This window comes from Morchella importuna, assembly GCF_003444635.1.
Source record: "Morchella importuna strain M04M26 chromosome Unknown Morimp01GS016, whole genome shotgun sequence".
NCBI lineage: Eukaryota > Fungi > Ascomycota > Pezizomycetes > Pezizales > Morchellaceae > Morchella > Morchella importuna.
In genome coordinates this window covers 355,067-378,461 of record NW_025763413.1, presented here as the reverse complement: position 1 = coordinate 378,461, position 23,395 = coordinate 355,067, and the positions used below count along the sequence as shown (strand labels likewise).

General features: G+C 48.1%; 7 protein-coding genes across 7 annotated transcripts; 4 read left to right on the top strand and 3 right to left on the bottom strand.

Annotated features, from left to right (window-relative positions):
* Positions 1 to 400: 400 nt before the first annotated feature.
* On the bottom strand, positions 401 to 4,298 carry LAJ45_05792 (uncharacterized protein; the record flags this gene model as incomplete). Its single annotated transcript, XM_046115361.1, has 10 exons — positions 401 to 1,100; positions 1,170 to 1,508; positions 1,561 to 1,718; positions 1,777 to 2,193; positions 2,250 to 2,508; positions 2,569 to 3,093; positions 3,153 to 3,235; positions 3,288 to 3,824; positions 3,884 to 4,034; positions 4,105 to 4,298. 10 exons carry the CDS (start codon positions 4,296 to 4,298, stop codon positions 401 to 403), a joined length of 3,363 nt encoding a protein of 1,120 aa, XP_045971410.1.
* A 2,475-nt stretch (positions 4,299 to 6,773) lies between these two features.
* Positions 6,774 to 9,992, bottom strand: LAJ45_05791 (uncharacterized protein; the record flags this gene model as incomplete). Its single annotated transcript, XM_046115360.1, has 6 exons — positions 6,774 to 7,261; positions 7,314 to 7,730; positions 7,786 to 8,439; positions 8,499 to 9,220; positions 9,285 to 9,384; positions 9,542 to 9,992. 6 exons carry the CDS (start codon positions 9,990 to 9,992, stop codon positions 6,774 to 6,776), a joined length of 2,832 nt encoding a protein of 943 aa, XP_045971409.1.
* Positions 9,993 to 10,086: 94 nt separating this feature from the next.
* Positions 10,087 to 10,555, bottom strand: LAJ45_05790 (uncharacterized protein; the record flags this gene model as incomplete). The annotated part of the gene is made up of 4 exons (XM_046115359.1): positions 10,087 to 10,089; positions 10,154 to 10,194; positions 10,281 to 10,298; positions 10,387 to 10,555. The coding sequence occupies 4 exons, from the start codon at positions 10,553 to 10,555 to the stop codon at positions 10,087 to 10,089; spliced, it is 231 nt and encodes a 76-aa protein (XP_045971408.1).
* Positions 10,556 to 12,241: 1,686 nt separating this feature from the next.
* On the top strand, positions 12,242 to 14,031 carry LAJ45_05789 (uncharacterized protein; the record flags this gene model as incomplete). Its single annotated transcript, XM_046115358.1, has 5 exons — positions 12,242 to 12,406; positions 12,475 to 12,554; positions 12,636 to 12,911; positions 12,969 to 13,786; positions 13,847 to 14,031. The coding sequence occupies 5 exons, from the start codon at positions 12,242 to 12,244 to the stop codon at positions 14,029 to 14,031; spliced, it is 1,524 nt and encodes a 507-aa protein (XP_045971407.1).
* Positions 14,032 to 17,308: 3,277 nt separating this feature from the next.
* LAJ45_05788 (uncharacterized protein) lies at positions 17,309 to 19,639 on the top strand (the record flags this gene model as incomplete). The annotated part of the gene is made up of 3 exons (XM_046115357.1): positions 17,309 to 17,763; positions 17,892 to 18,041; positions 18,127 to 19,639. 3 exons carry the CDS (start codon positions 17,309 to 17,311, stop codon positions 19,637 to 19,639), a joined length of 2,118 nt encoding a protein of 705 aa, XP_045971406.1.
* A 726-nt stretch (positions 19,640 to 20,365) lies between these two features.
* Positions 20,366 to 21,599, top strand: LAJ45_05787 (uncharacterized protein; the record flags this gene model as incomplete). The annotated part of the gene is made up of 5 exons (XM_046115356.1): positions 20,366 to 20,705; positions 20,780 to 21,007; positions 21,080 to 21,163; positions 21,217 to 21,440; positions 21,510 to 21,599. 5 exons carry the CDS (start codon positions 20,366 to 20,368, stop codon positions 21,597 to 21,599), a joined length of 966 nt encoding a protein of 321 aa, XP_045971405.1.
* Positions 21,600 to 21,616: 17 nt separating this feature from the next.
* Positions 21,617 to 22,219, top strand: LAJ45_05786 (uncharacterized protein; the record flags this gene model as incomplete). Its single annotated transcript, XM_046115355.1, has 1 exon — positions 21,617 to 22,219. The coding sequence occupies one exon, from the start codon at positions 21,617 to 21,619 to the stop codon at positions 22,217 to 22,219; it is 603 nt and encodes a 200-aa protein (XP_045971404.1).
* Positions 22,220 to 23,395: the final 1,176 nt, after the last annotated feature.

The following is a 23,395-nucleotide window of genomic DNA, read 5'->3' as shown; positions in this document are numbered from 1 at the left end:
TGTCCTTTAGTGTGGTAGACAGTCCCTAATATTATGTCGCCTGTACATGCTGAGGGCGCAGGAACGGAAACAACGGTGAAGGTGCCGTTTTAGAGCATCGGGAGCAGTAGTCGGGGGTGCGATTTTATAGTTAAGGAATCATGTCAATTAAATCATTGACCTTTGTGAAGAGTGATGGCATCATTGGCGATTCAACCGGGGGTATCATTCAACAACCACCTCAATTAATTCTCTCTAGAACACCTCTGAATCTTTGGACCTAATATATACGCGAAATACCTATTGTTCATCTATGTAGTGTGATGTATGCTGAAATATTTATATACAAAAAAAGAAAACCGTTTCAATGCAAGTCCCAAAATTAAAAAAGAAAACGCCCATCCGCCTGCCAGACCATATCCTACCAGTCAATGCTCTTTGTCTTTACTTCTGCCTTAACACCGTTCGTAAATAATGCAGGCTTCACAGATTTTCTCCCCTTAGTGTTACATGATTTTCGATCCATCTCCGCAAACGGATCCCCAGTCTCCTCCTTCTTCACCTTCCATCTCTCAGTACCCAAAAGCGAGTCCAATTCCGCCACTGGCGGCAGCTTCAGGTAAACCCATCCATCGTCTCTCTCCTCTACCTCAAAAGTGGCAATGCTCAGTTCCGAATCACTGCTGCAGCCACCGGGGGTCTGTCCCTCAAGAGTAAAGTTCCTCTTATGGTATGGGCAAGAGACCCACATATCCTTCTTCTTCTTGCCCTCCTCGGTGCCATCGTCGATGCTTTCTCCGATGATACCGTCAGAGAGGACAAAGGCTCTCTTGTGCGGACACATCTGCTGAGTAGCGTAGTATTTACCCTTGACCTTGAAGATGGCAAGTTGAGTATCGCCACGCTTGACTGCAGCAGTCACAGGAGTAGACGAATTATCGGCAGCAGCGAAGTGTGATGCCTCGAGGATAGGCTGCCAAGCAAGGCTGGACCACCGGTGGTTCTTGAAGTCGTATTTGACGGAGTCCTTGGGCCAGTAGGCTGGGCGGGACTGCTCGCGCTCTGTGATGATCTCGATAGGGTCACTGGATTCACCAGTATTGGCGAATTGCTGGAACTGCCTAAGGATTCAAAAGGTTCTCGTTAGTATGGTTCAAGAAAAATCAGGGTGAAGTGTTATGGGATCCTACTTTCGTCGGTCTTCATCATTCACTACCTCGGTCCATTCACAGAAGTATGATGCAACAAGCTCTTGCATCTGCTTCTCAAGGTCGGCGCAGATACCAAGCTTGTCCTCGAGAATGACCTGCTTGAGGTATCCAATCCCACCGGGCAGGTTCTCCATCCAGCGTGCTGTCCGCTGAAGTCTGTCGGCAGTGCGGATGTAGAACATCAAGTATCTATCCAAAATGGGGATGACCTGTTCCACGGGACAGTCTTTGATCAGGAGCTCGGAATGGCGGGGTTTCGACCCTCCGTTACCACCGACAAAGATGTTGTATCCGGTCTCGGTAGCGATTAATCCGAAACTATGAAAATCGTTAGACCATGAACTGGATGTCATTTGGGACGAGGACTTACTCCTTGTTCTGGGCTTCGGCACACTCTCTGATACAACCGGAAATACCACCCTTTAGCTTGTGGGGCGAACGGACACTCTTGTATCGTTCCTCAAGTCTGATGGCCATACCAACACTGTCACCGACACCGAATCGGCACCATGTGGTTCCAACACAGCTCTACCGAATTGTTAGTATACAAAATTCAATCCGTAACAACCACTAAAGAAGATCTGACCTTGATAGTTCTCAAACTCTTAGCATAAGCATGTCCACTCTCCATGCCTGCCTTCACAAGCTCCGACCAAATATCAACCAAATCCTGCTTCCTGGCACCGAACATGTCGATTCTCTGACCACCAGTAATCTTGCAGTACAGGTTGAACTTCTTGGCGACGGTTCCAATAGCAATGAGTTTATCTGCAGTGATTTCTCCACCGGGAACTCGGGGGACGACTGAGAAGGTGCCGTTGCGCTGGATGTTTGCCAGGAACTTGTCATTGGTCTCTTGAAGCATGTGCATGTTCTTGTCCATTACGTGCTCGTTGAAGAGGGAAGCAAAGATTGAACCGAGCGCTGGTTTGCAGACCTCACAACCGAGTGATTCGGGGTCCCTTCCGCACTCGCGCATGACTTCAGGGAGGGTTTTGAGTTGCTAGGCGAGGTGTTAACTTAGGTGTTTGGTATTTCATATGGACACGGAATACTAACCTTAATGCTGATAATGTTGAAGAGATCAACACGGGAGTAGGCAAAGTGTGGGCAGAGATGATTTGAAACCTCCGCACCCATTGCCTTCATCTCGGCGTTGAAAATGCTCTGCACAAGAGGCATACAACCAGCACACCCGGTACCGGCCTTGGTGCATACCTTTACCTCACCAAGACTCTTGCAGGAGCCGTCCTTCACAACTCTGCTGATATCACCCTTCGTTACATTGTGGCAAGAACAGATTTGGGTGTCGTCGTCCCTACAATACCACACCTTCGTTAGCAAGTAACACCGATTTTCTAGAAATCTTAAAACTCACAAATCATCCGGGTTATCATCTTCGCCATCAGCCTTCGCACCCAGGATTAACTGAGATGGCGGCATCTCAAGTGCCTTCTTGGATTTTACCATCCCCACCAACTTAATGTAGTCCTTAGTATCACCGATGATCATACCTCCGAGAAGGTATTTCCCATCCGCCGTGAAGATGTATTTCTTATACACCGCCTCAAAGGGATCTTTATAACTCAGCGCCTTGATCATTGGCCCTCTCTCAGCGGCCTCAATGAGCGAGTCACGTCCGGGAAGTTCTTTAGGGCCATCACGATCCGCAAAGAAGTCACCGAAGGATGCGACATTGACACCGAGGAGCTTTAGTTTGGTAGACAAGTCGGGGCGGCGGAATGCTTTAGGTGCCTCTGAATGCCCGTGTTGGGTAGATTTGCAGAGGTTGAAGGAGAGGACATCGGCCATCTCAACACCGGGAGCGATCAGCCCGAAGGTTTGGTTTTCCCACGAGGCGCATTCACCGATGGCGTAGATTCCGGGGACGGAGGTTTCAACACTATCGGGGAAACATGATTAGCGATCATTGGTCTGGTTACTAGGGGATGGGAGTAGTACTCTTTGTTGATAATGAAACCACCTCTTCCAGCGGTCTTGATACCAGCCGACGCTGCTAGCTCGTCTCTTGGTTTGATACCGATCTACTCCTTGTCAGCATCTGGTTAACTACCACTTTCGGTTTCTGGTACTCACAGCAAAGCAAATGCAAGTCGTCTCCAAGGTATTGCCATCCTCAAATGTCACACTCTTCGTGTTCCCCTCCTCGTCCACATTAATAGTCTTAATCTTTCTGCACGACAGGACATCCAATCCCAACTCTGTAACTTTATCCACGACGAGCTTTCCCGCGTCCTGATCCAACTGTCTTGACAGCACCCACGGGTTCTTATCAATCAGTTTCACGGACCCGAACTGCTCGAGATCCATCATGGCCTTGGCGGCCTCCAGACCCAACAATCCACCGCCGACAACGCAACCGGCGCTGCCCGGAACAGTGGCGGAGAAAGTAATCAGTCGCTCTAGATCGTCGATATTACGGTAGACGAAGACACCCTTGCTGTCGTGGCCTGGGGTAGAAGTGGGGACCACGGCGTCGGAGCCGGTCGCAAGAACGAGTAGGTCATAGCTGACGTCGTAGCCTGCGGAGGTGGTGATGGATTTGGAAGTAGGATCGATCGAGATTACTTTGGTGTTGAGTTTGTGATGGAGGACGTCGGGGTGAGAGTCGTACTGGAATTCGGGTTAGTGCTTGAAACAACTATTTTGAGGTCTACTAGGAATGCGCATACCCATTCTCGGGGATTCAGGTAAAGCTCCTCAACTTTTCGGTGCTCGAAGAAGGAGGTCAGGCCGACACGGTTGTATGCGACATGAGACTCCTCGCCAATTACGACGATGGAGTATTGTTTGTTCTCGGCGTCGAGCTTTAGGATCTTCTCACTATTGTTTTGAGGCGTTGTTAGATTTTCTCTCTTTGAATCATTGGCCTATAATGTGGTGGGGTTCTTACATGAAGGCAATAGCAACCATCCCCAACCCAACAACCACAATACGCTGTCTACCGCCCTCGCGACCCAACAGCTGTGGTATTGGTATTACGTCCAACTCTTCTGGTGTTTCCATTCCCGTTGTGGGTTTTGGAAGTGGTAATGAGGATTCCGCATCAGCGGTTGACGATTTTGTACTGCTCGAACCGGTTTCCATGATGGGCTTTTTTGGTGGTGGTGGAACCACTTTTGTAGTGGTGTAGCGGTAGCAAAGCAGTGCAAATACTGCAAAGCAAAGAACGGTTCCTAGTAGGTAAGCCACGAGAACGACTTTTTGGGTATATCTCGTCGTGAGGGTTCGGCGGTCAAAAACGTTTGAATTGAACACTATAAGAGTTCTATGGGTCTTCAAAGTCAAGAACTAGGCGACGATAGCTTTTAATTAAACACTGTCGCCACAAGCTTTTTCCGTTATTACAATTACAATTATTCACTATCGATCATAATCATCTGCAGGTATTTTTTTCACCACGATTGGCGCAGCCAATAAGGACCGCCCTATTTCCATTTGAGCTTGCACTTATTTTATTTACCACCCGTTTTTTATTCTACTGTTGTTACCGTTCGGGAGTGTTAGGTTTCCTTGGAGACTTACTCCACAAGTACCGTACCCACCCTACCAGATAATCTACAGAGACACCCATGCTTTCCGAAACCGCCCTTGAATTCGTTTCCGGGCAGCCGGTTCTACCCCATATGTATCCTATATCCGTATATCCCCCTGCAAAACTGGTACATGTCTAGAGTGCTTTTACAATGTACCCCTGGGGAAGTATCTCGGATGGAGACGTACCCCGCGGAGAAATTCTGCATAGGTACAGGTGCTATAGCTTATCGGACCCGGGATAGTGTCAAGGTTGTGTTGGGGGTCATACATGGTAGAACTGTAGATGTAATATCCCTTGCATGGCCAAGCATTAGATAAGGTTGCTTCAACGGCGGACCCGACGACGCCGACCCGAGGTTCCCCTACTACCAACAGATGCGCCGGAGAATTGTTCCGCGGAAACTTTGGTACTAAAACGACCAGGTTATTCCGATAGTCGATCTAGTCGCAGGATGGAAATCTAGATAGCGGATTAACTCTAGGAAAAAGCAGTTCTCTACTTGGTAGAGAAAAAAAAAGTATCGAGAAAAGTAGATGAGTATTTATGAGGATCATGGATTCTCACTCGGTACCGCCACATGATACCTGATGCCACTGATCAGGATTCTGTATATCACAACTCTGATATTAACGTCAAGCGCGCTTTCCGGCAGGAAATCCTTACTGGCTCTTGAGGACTTCCGTTCATAAAGACTTTTGTAAATCGAGGGAAAACTGGAAAAAAAGAAAGTCAATTCGATCGTGAAATCAAATAGTGCCATCTTCTAAAGCAACAGGAATGCACCAGACTTTATGATCATTTCCCCCATCTCACCCTGTTCCACTGTGATCCTCACGACTCCTTTAGTAGGATCCGGAGACCACGGGAGCTCCCGTACTAGCTCGCACGAAAACCCAAGGCGCCGGTGGCTTGTTACTAGCAGTTTTTCCGGCCTAGCTTCGAGCTTGGACGAAATGGCGCGGATAGGGAAAACACCATCCCCACGCTGGGTTGTTTTGCAATCCTTAAGTTGATTGTTACGTGTTTTATGCTCCGTCCCGGGGTGGGGAGAGGGTGCTCACACCGATTGACTTGTCAGACAGGCTGCTTCAGCATCCATCACTCGAAACCACCCACCCCCGGAAGAAATCGAAATCGAGAATCGGAATCGGTAGGAGAAGGGAGAGTTACTGACTAGGTACCCAGGCAGGTCTAAATAAAGTTCCCCATGCTCGGCGGGAATTACATATGTCCATTATATGAAAAAGCCCCACGTTTCTGATCGATTCTTGGGTGGGTTGATCCGCAGTCTCTCGGATTAAAACCCATCTTCCGATCTAACACGACCGGATCAATGCACTGAGTGTTTCAATGGTAACGTGGGGTGTAAAACACAATAGAAAACTTTTCGATGGGAGCTCCTCCTCCAAATTCACGAGACCAATCTGTGGCTCAGCTGAAGTGCCAGGGTTAGGGTTCTTGAGGTCTGGGTTGCTTCGTGAGCCTAGACTAAGATTGGGGCTTTGGGTGAAAATATTTTTGTGGATGGCGATATTGGACAAGGCTAGATACAGTGGGTCACGATGGCCCAAGCTCCCACATGTCAGGTCCCACGATGGTCCCAGAGGCACGTACATACCTAGGTGGTGCGATAAAAGTTACACACGCAAATTCAAGCACACGAGACATGTCAAATTTAAAGCTTTACTCACTTTGATATTTTAGGTGGTTTCAATAAGCTTAATATCTAACCCAGTTTTGAGCCAATATATGAAGTGGTGAAATTCACATGGATAAAGGTTCTTCAACTAATGGAGGACAGGATGTCTAATTTTGATATACATTTCAAAAGCCAATTTCGCTGTATTCACAAATATAGCGGTGAAATGAAGATGTATGTGTGTGGTTTCATGAAGCCGCTGGCTTGACCAAAATTGATATTGAAATAAACAAAGCAATGAACAAAGTAATAGAAATATACAAGAAATGTCCCAATCGCTAATCCCAATAAACCCAGAAAGAAACCCAATTTTCCAAAAGAAAACCTAGAAGAACACCATGTCCGTATCTTCCCATCCCATACCCTTCAATATTCCATGTACACTCTTTTCCAGCGCCTCAGGACCGCAAATCAGCGCCAATGGCCTCTTTCCATCCTTCACTGCTGGCACAAATCTCTTAATCAAGTCCTCGTCTACTCTCCCAACCCTACCCTTCCAGTCCTTCTCCGGTTTTGTGAGTGTGTATACAAGCTTACACCTGTCTCCATTTGCCTCGTTCAGAGCATCCAGTTCCTCTCGGCAAAGAATGTCTTCTTCTAGACGGTTTCCGTTAAGCACGACGCACTGTGTAGGGTCGGTCTTGTCTTCGAGCACGGAGCGTAGGACCTGGAAGATGGGGGTGATACCGCTGCCGGCGCAAATCATGAGGAATGAGTCGACGTTTCTGGGGGCGTCGTTGATTGTGAGGTTTCCGTGGCCTTGGTAAATGAGTTTACCAATGGGACCTTTGAACTCCGCAGTGTGGCCCATCGCTATAAAAAATATTAGAATATGTATATGAGTGCTTAGAGATGGGAAACATACGTAATTTATCCAAAGCCATAGTCATCTTACCGCCCTTTGTGGTAGGCGTATCAAAGTAGATCTTGATGAGAAGATGCACAACGCCCTTCTCCGCGTCCGTCGACATAGGTGTGTATGGCCTAGTGATAACCTCGCCTGTCACTTGGTCTTTCACTTTAATCAGGAGATGCTGGCCGACGGGCAGTCCGAGGATTTGTTCAGGTGAGTTCAGACTGAAGGTAAAAATCCTTGAATCCCATGAAACAACCTTCTTGCCAATAAGGGTGGCCTTGGACCATGCTCGAGGGTTCAAGAAGGTACTCGTTGACTGGTCTGAGGTAGAGTCTGCGTTGCCCTGTTCAAGAAGAGCGAGGCGAGAGGATTCCGAGAGGGAGCCAATGTGGTATTTTGGCATCATTAATTTGGCGTTTTCGCTGTCTGTTTGATTGTTAGTTAAGTATACCTATGTAGAGGTTGATAATTGGGATCTTACGGATCCCCATAAACTCATCAGTGGCATCCAACCCAGCAGCGGCAATGATACTTGTGGCACCACCCGGATGTCCCTCCAAAAACCCAGTGCCATCATACACTTCTCCATTGACCACAAACCACGGTTCCTCCTTCTGATCATGTTTCCTGAGCTCATCGATGTCGATAATCCTCTTCACCTGGTCATTGGTCATCTTGACCACATCCTTCTTCCTCTGCTTGACCTCTTTGACGGCCTCCGAATCACCCGTATCTGTCCTCTCACCCCAGTTCGAGTCTAAAAGATCTCCACCCTCCTTATTGACCCTCTCCATCCATCCACCCTTCATCAGCGCTGGTAACGTTGGGTGCTCAAAGCGTAGTATACGTCCATCATCCTCCTTTCTGATTGCAATACGGAACCATGAGTTATGCATCATACCGAGGACAGACCAGTATGTATCACGGGGTTGGATAGCGAGACTCTCGTCGACAGCACGGACAACGATATCGTCAGCGGCGCTAAGGGCACTCACGGCGACGGGTAATGACCAGAAGCACCAGCAGAAGCAAGCATCGCGCCAGCTCATGTCAAGGCGGCCGCCATAGAGGGTTTGGGCGTCAGGGGCGGAGCGATATTGGTCTTCGGGGTATGTTATTGGTGCAAGAGCCCATGCTGTATTCTGTTAGTTGCTTGATACTACTAATTGATTCTAGGAATACTGGGTGTAGTACTTTTCCCTTTGTCCAATGACACTTCCACTCTAGTAACCCTCCTACCACCCCCGGCATACGCATATCCTCTGACTGTATACATCTCCTCCTTCCTTTCCTCTACGTCTAACCTCTCATCATTCTGCGGGTACGCAACCGCCGAGTTGACGGATAGTTCATAGATCGCATATCTCTCATCTTTCCACCAATCCACGTTTTCCTTCGCCATCGCCGGAGTCACCATAGTTGGCAGCACCCTATTATCATAAATATGGTACCAGCCATCACATGGTTCCTCTGTAATAACCAGCTTCTTCAACCATTTCACTGATCGTCCACCAATCATTCCCGGGACTACCACTCTCAGCGGCTTCCCGTGATCCGGCCTCAACGTCTCTCCATTCTGTTTATGTGCGAGCATGATACCGCGGTTAGGGTCTGTAGCGTGTGAGAGGCGGACGCTAGTCGCATATTTACCGTTTGGGAGGTCATCAGCGCCGGCCATACAGAGGTAGCGAGCACGTCGAAGTGGTTTGGCAGCAGCTAGGAGTGTGCTGATGAGAGGTCCAGTCCAAAGAGAAGTCGACACGCCGGCGGCGCCCCAAGAGAAACCTTGGGACTTTTGGACCATGTTTTGTTCTTTCCGGCGGTTTCCGGCACAGACAAGCGTGATGGGGAGGGTAACATTTTCGAAGTCTGTGAGGATCTGACGAAGTGAAATTGTCATGGGGTTTTCGACTAGTCTTAAACATGGATATGTTAGATATATGGCTATGGCTTTGCAGATTTGGTTTAGAGGGGACAAACCCTTCAATTGAGATATCCCAATCCATGATATCCTCATCGTGGACTTCTGGAACTGCGCCATGGTTGCGGACATAGAACAGCTCAGGGGGTGTCAAAAAGCCTTTACAATCGATAGTCAGTCTCCAGATACTTCTAACCGCGCTCTAATATCGCCTAAATACGGCATCTAAGCATTCACAGGATCTGAGTGCTGAGACATGGCCACATGATCATATGCCCAGCACATAAAAAAGAAAAGAAAAAATGCAAATACCTACCAGAGTCAAACAACGCCGTCAATGGGGCTTCCACGTTAAATGGGTGCACTCCCGTCAATCTGATCAATCGAGGATCCCTCGGAACATGCGAATCTGGTGTTCCGAGATCTATATCTAAAACTTTTGTTGGATTGATTGATGGTGGTGGCAGTGGGACTTCGACTTCTTGAATTTCATCGTCGTTGTCTCCTTTGTCTGAGCGCGGGGGACTCGGTGGGAAGTATTGGTTTATTGAGCTCTGTATTTTGGGTGTTGTTGCGGTCGTGGTGTTCATTTTTGCCGTGGTCGTGGTGGTAGTGTTGTCAGTGGCTGTCGTGGGAATAGGAGTGGTATCTTGGGCGGTTTCGGGAAACGAGGATTTTGAGATTCGTAGAAGGGTGAGAATATTGATATAGGAGAGACAGCTGATGAACAGGTCGAAGAACTGCGTCTTAAACTGGAGTGTTGACATGGTTATGTATTTTTCCCCACCGAGCACGTTATTGAATTTAGAAAGAGCGGGTTAAGTCTCTGTATGTAGTAAAATGGAGCTCTCTCGTTTTCCTTTACTAACAGTTTAGTTTAGTAATATGCTAAGTGAAGAGCAATGATTGCTGAGCGACTCTTACATACTCTACCGGACCACAAGCGGGAAAGTTCTGATGTTTGTTTTACTATTGTTCTTGCACGTAATGGGCAAGGGTAATATTTCTACGGTTCTTCTCCCCTTGTGTTCCCCAGCTAGACTGGAGATAGGTACTAAACTCGGGATGTGTTCCTGCTTTCCCCGGATCAGTGCCTATCCATCCCCACGTAGGTACTTTTTTCCGCGGGAAAGAGCACGGCGAGATGGGGGAGCGAGATACGATTCGATCCATGATCGCGGATACGGGTGAGAGCGTAAGCAGCATTTGGAATGTTGGAGGTCTCATCCATTCCTCGATGCAGGTTGACAGGGCTCGGTCGGAGGTTGTGATAAGGTGTGGCATGGCATTGACTGTAGAGCCAAGGACAGGCTTCCAGGTGTTGATCCATCCTGTTCCGTTGGTTGTAGCCTGGTAGGGACGCGAGTCCTGTGGCTGAAATCTCTGGTTACATGTAGTAGCCGGGTCCAAAACCGCTACAGGTCTTGAGTCTTGGTGATAGATAACTACATGTATCGTTCTTTGGTGAACACAAACAACTAACTACAATGTCAGGTACTAAATATCAGGCATATATAATATTACAGAAATTCATATGGAATGACAGTACTTACGAGTCTACATATACATACATGTACTTGATGTTCTTAATACAAAGAACTCTGAATCCTACTATCACGATCATTACCCCACGAGCCTTTGTGCCTCACTAAGAATGAGAGCGCCTCTAGCCATGAAAACCAACACCGCTTTCCCTTGTTTGAAGTTGCTAGTCTCCCCCTGTAGGTCGTACTGAGCAGTGACCACCTCGCTTCATGGACCTACTCAAATCATCGATCATTTGCGCAATATCCCACATTCCGTCCACGATACCTCTTACAGGCTAATAAAAGCCACCAATAACCTTGCGGCCCAGTCTCCCCAATGCTTCTCCTCCAGTCAACCCAAACAGGACCATCCCCTCAAGTGGGGGGAAGAAATAAGAAAGTAAGGGGACCGGGATGACCCCCAGTCTCCAAACTAGGATCGAGGAAAGAGAAAAAATCCCACCCTTATCAACCTGCTGCGGCATCCCGACCTACTGGGTTATCCCAGCAATCAAAGTCAACCTCCCGACAGCGACCGAATATATTTGACCTCAAGGTCGCCGCACCTACTCGCACCCCCGCGGAGAAGTTCTCCTACAACTTACTGACCCAGATCGGGACACTATTGCTACTCTTTGCACCTGTGGCGGAGAATATACAGTTATCGTCATTGGAAAGCGAGACCCCCAGGGAAGAACCAACGAGACAAGGCAACTGCAGCTACAACTACTACCGGAGAAGGGTAATACCGGCTCCGACGTACGACGGCATACAGGCTCTGGCGTCAAAATTTAAAGTAACAAAAAGAAAAAAACGTCAAGATCGTGTAACAAATCAGAAATTACTACCACGAACTGGCGATTCCGAGAACATCAGGGAGAAAGAAACAGACTTACAGAAAATCAAAGGACGTTTTCTGCTGCATGCATTTATTGCAAAAATCTTTTTCTCGGACCGGGAAGCCTGAATACTGCCCTTTTCTTAATTGTGCAGAAAGTGCTGCTAGCTACCAGTGTAGGTAAGTCTAATTATCAGCTGGGTTTTGGGGGTTTCTGTGTGCCTGTGGGGGTCAATGTTGATTGAAGATCAGTACTTTTGGTGCAGAAGAAGATACACATTTTAATACTATCGAGAATTTGAAACAATCTTAGAATCTTTTACTACCACAGCAGCTGTATCTTGAACTAGTACCTGGTGGGGGGAAGGAGGCTTTGTTTTTATTTATCGTCTCACAGCTTGCCAATTAATACCAAGGCCTGATCTGCCCTATCTACTGATAAAGAACAGAGGATAATCCGGGATTCTAGCTTTGGTCTCGAGATTATATAGCCAGCTTGAAAGAACCGAGTCTGAACTCCTCATCATTGCATTCTATTCTCTCATCAAGAAAGAAGTCTCATCTATCTGACTTAAGAAGAAGCAACATCCTTTTCTTCAATTCTACTTCTGCAATTGTCTTTTTCTCTTCCTCGATATAGACCTTCGCAACCATGCAGATTAGCTTACTCTGGAAGGCTCCGGCCATTAACCCGATCAACCGCAAAGCCCAATCAATCCCCGTACTGAACCCCTTTGACCCTTATGGTCGGACCTTTTTCTTCTCAACCTTTGGTTTTATGATTGCGTTCCTGTCGTGGTATGCCTTTCCACCATTGGTAAGTAACCATAAGTTTTAGAATATCCCCTATAATGATAGAGAAATTCCTAACAAACCTGTGTATAGATGACAAAAACCATCAAGGGCGATCTTCACCTCACACAAAATGAGGTTGCTAACTCAAACGTCCTCGCTCTTGTGGCAACGTAAGCGCTCATAAATCCCAAGAATATAATATCAAACTACATGTAGCTACAGTGTCTAACAACTGTGGGCTACACAAATAGTCTTCTTGTCCGTCTAATCATTGGCCCTCTTTGTGATCGATTTGGAGCAAGGCTCTGCTTTGCTGGTGTTCTTCTCGCGGGTGCTGTTCCCACTGCATTGGCTGGACTCGTAACAAATGCACCTGGTCTTCTTACATTAAGATTTTTCGTCGGTATCCTTGGTGCCTCGTTCGTTCCTTGCCAAGTATGGTCGACAGGATTTTTTGACAAGAATGTTGTCGGCTCGGCCAATGCCCTCATGGCCGGTATTGGAAATGCTGGCGGTGGCATTACTTAGTAAGTTTACTTCAATAATTTCAATAAATGGTTCATGTATCTAACATATAAAACCAGCTTCATCATGCCCGCTCTCTTCGACTCGCTCGTTAAGGACCAGGGCCTGACCCCCCACAAAGCATGGCGTGTCGCTTTCGTTGTCCCATTCATCCTCATCATGTCTATCGCTCTCGGTATGCTCTTCTTCTGTGAGGACACTCCCACCGGTGCCTGGGCCGACCGCCACAACGCCGTTCAAAATGCCTCCGCCTCCAGCAACACCACCCTCTCTGGCACCATCGTCGACGCGTCCGGAAAGATCTCCAACACCCCCGAATACGAAGTCCCAGAGAAGAAATCGCTCGACGAGAAGAAAAAGACCGAGGACTCCGACCCTGAATACGCCACCGCCAGCCAGGACATCGAGTTGATTGTACAAAGCGAAGTCATTGTCAAGCCAACATTTAAGGAAGCCCTTAGAGTCATCTTCTCGTGGCAGTGTCTTATGCTTGCTGCACCGTATGCTTGCTCGTTCGGTGGCGAACTTGCGATTAACTCGATCCTTGGTGCTTACTACAACAAGAACTTCCCATACCTTGGACAAACCAACTCTGGACGCTGGGCTGCGATGTTTGGGCTACTCAATGTGTTCTTTAGACCTGCCGGTGGAATCATTGCCGACATCTTGTACAGAAAGACAAACAGTGTTGCTGTGAAGAAGTGGTGGTTGATCTTCGTAGGATGCTCCCAAGGTGCCATGTGCCTTGCAATCGGAATTCTCAACCCCAAGAGTGAGGCAGCCATGTTTGGACTGGTTGCTGGATTGGCGTTCTTCATGGATGCCGCTAATGGAGCAAACTTTGCCATCGTGCCTCATGTGCATCCATTTGCCAATGGTGAGTTTAACATTCATTCTCTCACTCCCATGAACCTTGTACTAACTGTCTTTCTTTCAGGTATCCTCTCTGGTGTCGTTGGTGCAACCGGAAACTTTGGTGGTATAATCTTTTCCGTCATCTTCCGCTACAACGGTACGCAATATGACAAAGTCATCATGATTATTGGCGCCATTTGCATTGGCGTAAATATGAGTGTTTCTTGGATTCCGCCTATTCCTAAGGGACAGATTGGTGGACGATAGATTTCTTTTTATTTCTCTTTTCCTTGTATTATTTATTTTATGATCTGCTTAATTTTTGGCTAGCTTACGGATTGGGTTATTCATGTTTTGCGGGGCTTTGTATTTAGGAGGAGTTTTTCTGTTTTGTTTTTCTGATATATATTTGGATATTTGGGATTTGAGTGTAGGAAATGATACATTATGATACGTAAATAAATACATGTAGAGATATATGTACCTCGAAGGTGTCCGTGATTTCGAAAATCTTTCATATTGAGATAATACTCTTATCCAGGTTCTGATGATCTACTTGGGTTTGTACATGCCTTCTCGAAAGTTAGACCCGGAAAGTGGGTCTGCGCTAGCTATCCTAGCTATAGTCTCGTGCCCAGATTGTTAAGGTTAAGCCACCACGTTCTACTCACTTACCCCCAACCCCGTAGAACGACTGAGATTATTAAGCTTTAGCCATTAAAGAGGAGAAAGAAAATTTATATCCCATAGTCCGTCAAAAATGCTGCCCCCCCCAGAAAAAGCAAATTGTGTGTGGCTTTACTAACAGATCCTGTTATCTCTCTTATCAAATAAGAGGTCTCCTATACAAATTTAATTCCTGTACTATAGGGGCAGCATTGACGGACTATGGGATAGTATTTTGTAAGTTTGTGTGTGCGTGGCCCGAGACAGTAATGATGGGCGGTCAAAGTGGCGGAACAGGTGGCTTATACTTACCCCATATCAGCATCAACACCTTTGACCATGCTCAGGTGTTCTAGCCTACTTTCGGCCTGATATTAAACCTTTTGCCTTACCCAAATCATGAACATTGTGTTACGATGACGGTGAGTGATCGCTCATGATTGCATGTGATGGCTTGGCAGCTAGCCGGTATCGCTGTCGTTAAGGGTACAAAAACGACGAGTAAACCTGATAGTATATGTATGTGAGACTATCCAATTGAAATGGGCTAATGTCGCACTACATGCATTCACCTAGCTTACTTTGGTTAAATGACAAAAGTCTGCGAAGCTGCACCACAAGACCCTCGGGCCTCCACAGCACTTAACTTACTCTATGTATCAAGTTCAGGCAAAATTGTCATGTGTGAAAACTTGAGAGGTAGGTCATATAATTACCCCAGGCCACCGAGGGGTTACTGGGTGAGCATGGAAGATGCTGGTGGTATTTGATGGTCGGCGAAATGGATAGATGCATAACTACAGGGTGGTAAGAACATAGCATTCTGGCGTTATGTTTAAAAGGATGCTATCCGAATATACGAACACTGACGAAGCCCGTGATAACGATTAGTGGTATGGGATTTCATTTAGCTGGGAACTATGGATGCTGTGCTACGGTATCCAGGGTAAATAATAATGTGGTGGCGTGGCTTGAGCAGTTATTTTTCTACTTTTCTTGCGGATATGAACCGCCACACTTAATATGCTGTTCTACTCACTTACCCTGGATACCGTAGCACGCATCTGGCCGCACAGTCGCGGCCATATTGAGCCTCGCTGGTTACTCTTTTGTTGGTAAAAGGTTGTTTTGCCAACAGCTTTTTCCGAGTTTCTGCCAGAACCGATATCGTTATCAATCTATTAATAAATGATCTCATATTCCGGTACACAAGGTACCTCTTCAATTGAAGGATAATGCTCAGCCAATATAAGCTTTCAAAGATCATTCGCATCTTGAGGGACTGAGTGGTTCACAAAGGATCACGGTCTAAGGTATCACGTACCCGTCGTAATCCCACCCTCTTGGGATTCGTTGATAGCTATTTCTACGTTACACTCCCTGGCTTACTGTTTCACACGAGTGCGGAGAGGGCCCAGGCACAAGTTTCGCCCTCATCCATCATCGCACGTCTAGAACAATCTACTGGTTCCAGCACATCGGGGAACACATGGATTTCCGGCAACTAGCTTGCACTGTCGACAGTTGCCTAAAATAACGAATATTGTACTTGTAATGTTCAATGGGAGGTAAGCAGACACTAGCCCTAATAGTACTTAGTCAAGCAAGCATTTACATGATTGGCTGATGTTTGACCTTCCATAGTCTCGCCCTTACATAACACCGCCAAGCGCGAGCCGATTTCGACGCCGCAGCTAATTCCTCTCGTACAGAGCTTATTTCAACGTCTCTGGTATTAATGACGCCGCACACTGGGTTTTGGATGAGGGAAACTGTAGATGTTTCAATCCGAATTGGATAATAAAGTATCATAAGTGATATTTTATTGCACCTATGCAGTTAAGACAGCCATCATCCGCACGAAAAAACGTCCCTTGATGCAATGAGTGCTTTCTGGTGGGGTAGATATATATCTCTTAACACTATGCAACAGCCGGTTTCACGGAGGTTAGGGTTCTTCGCTAAACGACCTTGGTCGGGCCAATGAGACATATTTGGCACCACACGGGAACAAGCTTCCCCACCATCTATTATTCGGCCTCAGCCCTGTGCGTACGTTTTTAGAAGCACATCTGAAGGGCTGAGGATCTGGAATCCGGATCGAAACATTTAAATACATAGAGTACGTACATACCTATGTCAAGCAAGCTCTGCTAGCAGTATCTTAACTGTAGACATAGTTTCTTTTGGCAGTACGTAGGCTGTACACCGTTCGGTCTAAACGAATGACTTAATAATACTTGTGGAAACCACATGTGGGCGTACATACATATAGAAAGATACGGCATTTTGCAGCAGAGAGAACTTGTCATAAGTATATGTATACATTGTTGGCCGAACAGCCGTACCTCACTGTGCTTCTGGTCCCGTTACTTTATATGATACGCTGGGCGGATGCGATGGGGATGGTCATCTTTGTTTGGCTGAAGGTTGATCATCGTTTCCATAGGGCAGAACGCGCCACAAGCACCCCTCTATTTGCCAATATAGCTCTAGAGTTTATTACTCGAAACCACACACACCTTTAATATCACCGGGGTTCCTGGCATTAACACGCCTTTTTTTAATACAGCTGAACTGGTTTCTTCGCCTGCCGTTTTTCTGCTGATTACAGGCAGGCTTGTGAAGGTGGTAGAGAATAAAGAGGTTCTGAAAGCCGATTCTTGCGGCTCAAGCAACTGACTGCTCGCTCGACGAATAAACCCCCGGTTCTGTCACCACATGCCCTTGTCTTTCATCTATATTCCTCGCCAGATAGCACAAGCAATCAGTGGTATACGTACTAACCTCAAGACCATTCTCCCAAAGCCATCGCCACTCGTTGATCTCCTGGCAGTGAGGAACTGACCACGAAGAGAGAAGCGCGAGCACGGTAGAAATGGCACAACCACGGGAAGATTATGAAATGTATGGGAATCTCTCTCCCCTTACCAGCCCAGGAACCAATGCTCCAGAGTTCTTCACGCCTGGATCCCCGCCTGCGTTGAGGACAAAATTCGGATATAGCTCGATTCCGTCCCGGAGCGTCAGTCAACCAAGTACCAACACAGCGGTGGAAACATGTTACTCTGGAACAAGTTCCATGGAAAGGTTGGAGAGGGTTAGGTCGAAGGAGATGCAGATGATGTGGGGAACAAAGATACATTGGTTTCTTCCGTCGACAATGGTGACGTTGCTGTTTCTGGGTCTGCTGGGGGCGCTCGCGCATCACTTGTTTTACCAGTCGTTGGATGGGAAGGAAGCGAAGGATCAGTTGATGATGATGAGAATTGGAACGGCGTTGGCGTTCTTTACGAAAGCCATGTTGGTGGGGTCCGTGGTGGTTGCGTACAGGTTTGTTCAAGCGCCTTCCTTGCCAGCTTTGCCCTGGGCATCGTGGTTGCATGGGGATGCCTGTTGGCTGCCTAGCAGGCGTTACTTGTCGGGCTCGCGCTAACGATTTCTTACCTTTCCCTTCACAGACAACGTATCTGGGATACAATGCGGCGAAAGCCACTTACTCTGCGGGGCATTGATAGTTTATTTGCGGTAGTAGAGGACCCTACGCATTTCTTTTCCCCCGAAATCTATAAGAAAGCCAAGCTAGCCACTGCAATGGCAGTCATCACCTGGTAATGATCATTTCGCATATATACAAATATCACAAACTCAAAGCCATAGGCAATTCTGACTATTTACTTTCCTAAATGAAAAAAGGATTATCCCACTTGCCTCCGTCCTGTCCCCCGCAGCACTCACCACCGAGCTAGCATACATCGTTGGCGGAAACAACAGCTGTGAGGTGCACACCGTGAACTTCACATCCGAGAACATCAATGACTGGCGCAAACCCCGATTCCGGGCCGGCGAATCATTGGCCTTCTGGAACGTCACGCCGACTTATGAGGCGAAGGTCAAGGATAAGATAGAGTGGTTTGACCAGCCCAGCTTTAACGCTGTACGCTTGTTTACACTAACTACCATGTCGCATACATTTATTCCTATGAAGTCACCGTGCATGGGATTCAATTGCACTTGGGAGCTTGGTTTCGAGGGCCCGTGGTATAACTGCACGATGAAGAGAGGGGCGGATCTAACCAAGGACCTGAACCCGTTGACGGAGAACGATACATTCGATTCATTGGCGCCAAAGGGGAACAAGATGTATTTCATGGACGAGGACAGCGTTGATTACCAACGACCGCAGAAAGGCTATGATTCAAACGATATTGGCAGCCAGGGAATATTCTACAACGAGCCAAAGATCTGGCTGGGATGGGTGACCAACACCACTAATCGACTCTCTCCCGAGTCAGAGGGTTATAATTCGAGTTGGCCCTTTAAACTACACCAGCACCTCATGCAGTGCGAGCTACAGCGGGCCCGCTACGATATTGAGTTTGAGTACATCAACAATGTCCAAGTCAACAAGCAGGTCAACATCTCAAACGGCGTCGCAATCAACCCACAACAGCGGGAGGTGCGCCCCGCGGACTCCAACTACAAGGAATACGCCGCCTACCACGGGCTCGGCCAGCTTGCCCGGAAGCAGATTGTGGGCAAGATCACGCAAGACAACTACACCGAGCAAGTGCGCACATTCTCGCTCATCTCGCAGACAAAGCTCGTCAACCCGGACAGCGCCCTTGCCCGCCGCGACCTGCGCAACGCCTTCCAGACGTACTTTGAGGAAATCATCATCTCCCTGCTGTCGGAGAACTACCTGGGGATCAGCTACAACACAACCGTGGCCTGCGTCATGCACCACACCCAGAACAACTTTCGATACCAGGTCAACAGTTTATGGAGTGGATATGCTATCTCCATCGTAATGGCTCTCGCCTGTATAATCGTCGGCGGGCTATCACTACGCTCCAACGGTATCACATCGGATACTACGTTCTCCAAGATTATGGTCACAACCCGAAATCGCACCATAGATAGGCTAGTCGAGGAATACGAGGGCGTGTGCCTCGGCGGCGACCCCTTCCCGGAAGAGCTTAAGCGGAAGGAATTTCAATTCGGGGTCATTGACGAGATTTCGTCGACGGGGGCGAATCTGAAGCATGCGGCTTTTGGGGTTAACGACGAGGTGATTCCGATCCAGAAGGGGGACTCGTACGCGAGGGTATCGGCGAGGGGGAGTCATTACCAGAGAAGCAATTCGTGGCTGGTGAGGTCCCCAGCGGTCAGTCCGGTGAATACTAGGTTCGCCAGAGGGGTTAATTGAGATGAGATTGGGGGGTTTCTATGTTTTGTCAAGAGTTAGGATCAACTGGATAGCTAGGAGTTTTTGGGTTTTTCCGTCAGCAGGTTTTGTGGCATATATACACGCGGGTGGCTCAGGCGTTGGGAATTCTGTTTACATATTTCTTTTTTTGTTCGTTCTGTCTCTCATTTAAACAGCCAAACACTGTCTGTCTGTCTCTTCTTTGTCTTTATTTTGGTCACGAATGTATGTCTGTGTGTGTGGGGGAGGGAAAGAGGAGGGGAGGGGAGAGGTTTGTGCAGAAAAGGTGTGAAAGTATCATTACCTTTTGGCATCCCAGGCACCCGTTACATAATACACCCAACAGTAACAAAGCCCAAAGAGGAAGGACAAGCTCTACATGTATTTAACCTTGATCCAGTTAAGCTTAAGCTGTCAGTGATCCTCTTCGCAGAAAGCAGTCCCTGGGGGCCATTTCTTTGGTCGGGGCCCATTTTACCGAGTGTCGCCTGCAAGGGACGGCGATCGCTCTTCCCGCACGTGCAGCCGGGGGAGCGGACGGTCCGGTGATCCTCGCCTTTGCGTGCGCTATTCCCCCGAGTCCATCCATCTAAGCAGTCGTTCCTGCAGATCTGGATATCACGTATATCGATGCAGATAATTATATAGTCCATGATGCCACCGCCCATTTTGAAACCCAAGTAGCAGCCCCCAGATACCAAATCAGCTATAGCTAGCTACCACACAATGAAGCTCGCCCTCCCCCTCGCCGTCCTCCTCACACACGCCGCGACCTCTGTACTCGGCGCGTTCCAGCTCACCAGTACCAGTAGCGCATACACCGTCGATACTGATGGCGGGCTCGTCTTCTCCGTCAGCCGCACCACGGGCGACATCTTGACGCTTGTATACAACTCGGTCGACTACCAGTCGAAGGAGGGCAAATGGACGCATATCAATTCGGGCCTGGGAACGAGTACGGTCACGGCAGCGACGGTCGGAAGTGATTATATTAAGATTACGATCGTGTCGGCGGCAAATCCGGTGACGCAGTATTACGTTGCGAAGAAGGGGGACAGTGTGATCTGTAAGTAGTGAATGACTTGAGAGTTTTTTGTAGCCCCCGGGAGTATGGACTGGTAGCTAATAGAGTTGGGGTAGATATGGGGACATATATCACGGGCGAGGTGTCGCCCGGAGAGCTGCGGTGGTTGGCAAGGCTAGATAAGACGAACCTGCCAACCAGCATCCGCGACCCAGCGAGTGACAACACGGGCGGCGTGGCCATCGAGGGGAGCGATGTGTTCTTGGCCGACGGGACGACGAGGTGTAAGTTTTACAGCTCGGATCGGTTTATCGACGACTTGGTGCACACCGTTTCTGGGCCTGGTAATCATTACCCCCGCTCCCAGTGCAGATTTAATGAGTGAATAATCATTGACACCCGGCGACTATGTGCAGGAGTTTATATATCACTCGTGATGCCTGGAACGGCGTATGAGACCTCCTCCGGTGGTCCTTTCATGCGTGATATCAATAACCAAGGTTCGTAGGATTATTCTCTATACTTGTGTAGGAAAGTCTCTGACTAGTTGTAGAAACATCGACGCAGCAGGAGTTTACGTTTTACATGAACTCGGGCCATCTCCGCACCGAGCCTTGGAGAATGGGTCTAAAGGGCCCCTACGCAGCTGTCTTCTCAAGCACGGGTCCAGCGTCTGGCACCCTGGATACCAGCTTCTTCAGTGGGCTTGATATCCTTGGCTATGTCCCGCAGTCGGGCCGTGGGCGTGTGACCGGGACTGCCTCTGGTGTTCCATCGGTATGACTATCCCATCCAATTTCCTCCCTATTTGCAAAACAATGTCTTACCTCTCGTCACAACCCGTAGGGATTCGAGGCAGTCATCGCCTGGTCCAACACCGAGAACCAGTACTGGACACGCGCCAGTACCTCTGGTAGCTACACGAGCCCTACATGAAGCCCGGTACCTATACCATGAAGCTGTACAAGCAGGAGCTCCTCGTCGCCACACAGACCGTCACCGTGACCGTTGGCGGTAGCACCACGAGTAACATCGCCTCCACCGAGGTCGTGGCCGCATCGCCCGTCTTCCGCATCGGCGAGTTCGATGGCCAGCCCTTCGAGTTCAAGAACGGTGACAAGTTCCTTGGGATGCATCCGTCGGATACCCGCATGTCTGCATGGGGCGGTAACTATACTGTGGGTGTGTCGACGGCGGCGGACTTCCCGATGGCGCTGTTTGCAAAGACCGGGGGGCCAGCGACGATAAAGTTTATGGCGACCAGTACCGCGAAGAGGACGTTGAGGATTGCGACGACGCTGTCGTTTAAGACTGGGAGGCCGTCGGTGGTGATTAACGGTGCATGGACGGGTGCGGATCCGGGCGCGCCGGTGTTGATTGATTCGAGGGGTGTGACCAGAGGCGGGTACAGGGGTTACGGGGAGAGTTATGAGTGGGATGTACCGGCGGGAACATTAGTAGTTGGAGAGAATACCCTGGTTGTGGGCGTAACGGGGAGTGGGGATGCGGGTTTCTTGAGTGCGAACTATATCGTGGATGCGATTGAGTTGTACTGAGCAGGCGAGTGATATTTGATGATTGTATTAGAGTGGTTGATTGTTAACGGAAATATTTCAATAAACTACGTATGAAGGAATTATCTTGCCGATCAGTCGTAAGAGAGTAGATGTAGTCTTATTGCGGCCACTGCTCTTTCTTTGAGTCTTTGAATCAGCTGGAGGGGCACCATTGAAGATAGAGGTCCAGTATCTATGTAGACTTGGCTGCAATTGAAGAAAGTCACGTTTAATGTAATGCTTGTAGACGAATTGATTGGTGAAAGGGGGAGGAAGAGCCCCCAACCGCGAAGATATACCAGTTGGTCTGGCATACATGTTCTACTCAGACAACGCTAGGTCTAGACATGAACGCAGTGTTGCTAACTGCTGACTAACCATATTGGTAGTCCACTTGGTAACAGCAATGATACATGTATCATGCATCGACCGTAGCCATTGATCCCGGGGCATTTTGGATTTAATTAGTAGTCATAATAGAGCTGTATTAACCTTATTATTTGATGCATCGCTCTGCATTGCTTTGCAGTCAGTCTGTGTCACTGCATGATTTCACGCCTCGATTCTTCAATTGAAACGCCAAGGAAACATCTCATGAACAGGATCAGGCGATGGTTCCCACTCCTCTGAATCAACCGAATCACCGAAGCTCAAGTGCCGTCTTCGCAAGTACGCGCACATATTTCCGCCTTGCTACAGCTAGCTACAGCACGGCTGTGAATTACGCGATGCCTAGTGTCTAGAGTAGCTTGAAATTGTCTAAGACTGCAGCCCGGTAGCTAGGGTTGGCCATGGATGAGTGGTAGGGCTGAGCTCATGTTGTTGATACAAAGTTACCGATCTCAACAATGGTCGGGAATGTTTCTCGGAGAGACCTGCTTCAATTTAGATTAAATAAGCACTGTAAAAGATCTAGATCATTGGATCCCAAAAATAGATTTAACTATGGCGGTGAGTTGAGTTGAGTTGTCAAGTCTCAAGGATTTGGTAGTGTGTATTGAATGTATGTATGTAGCTATTGACCATGGGCTGCTTTTAACCCCACTGACCTGATACCTACTTGTCTAGGGATAACTGCCATTAAACTTCCTCCACTTGAAGCTGTAAAGTGACGATCAATCCACTCAGATCCCCGTTTGATTGGTAGACATTGTAATGTAACGCTTTGTTTGCAAC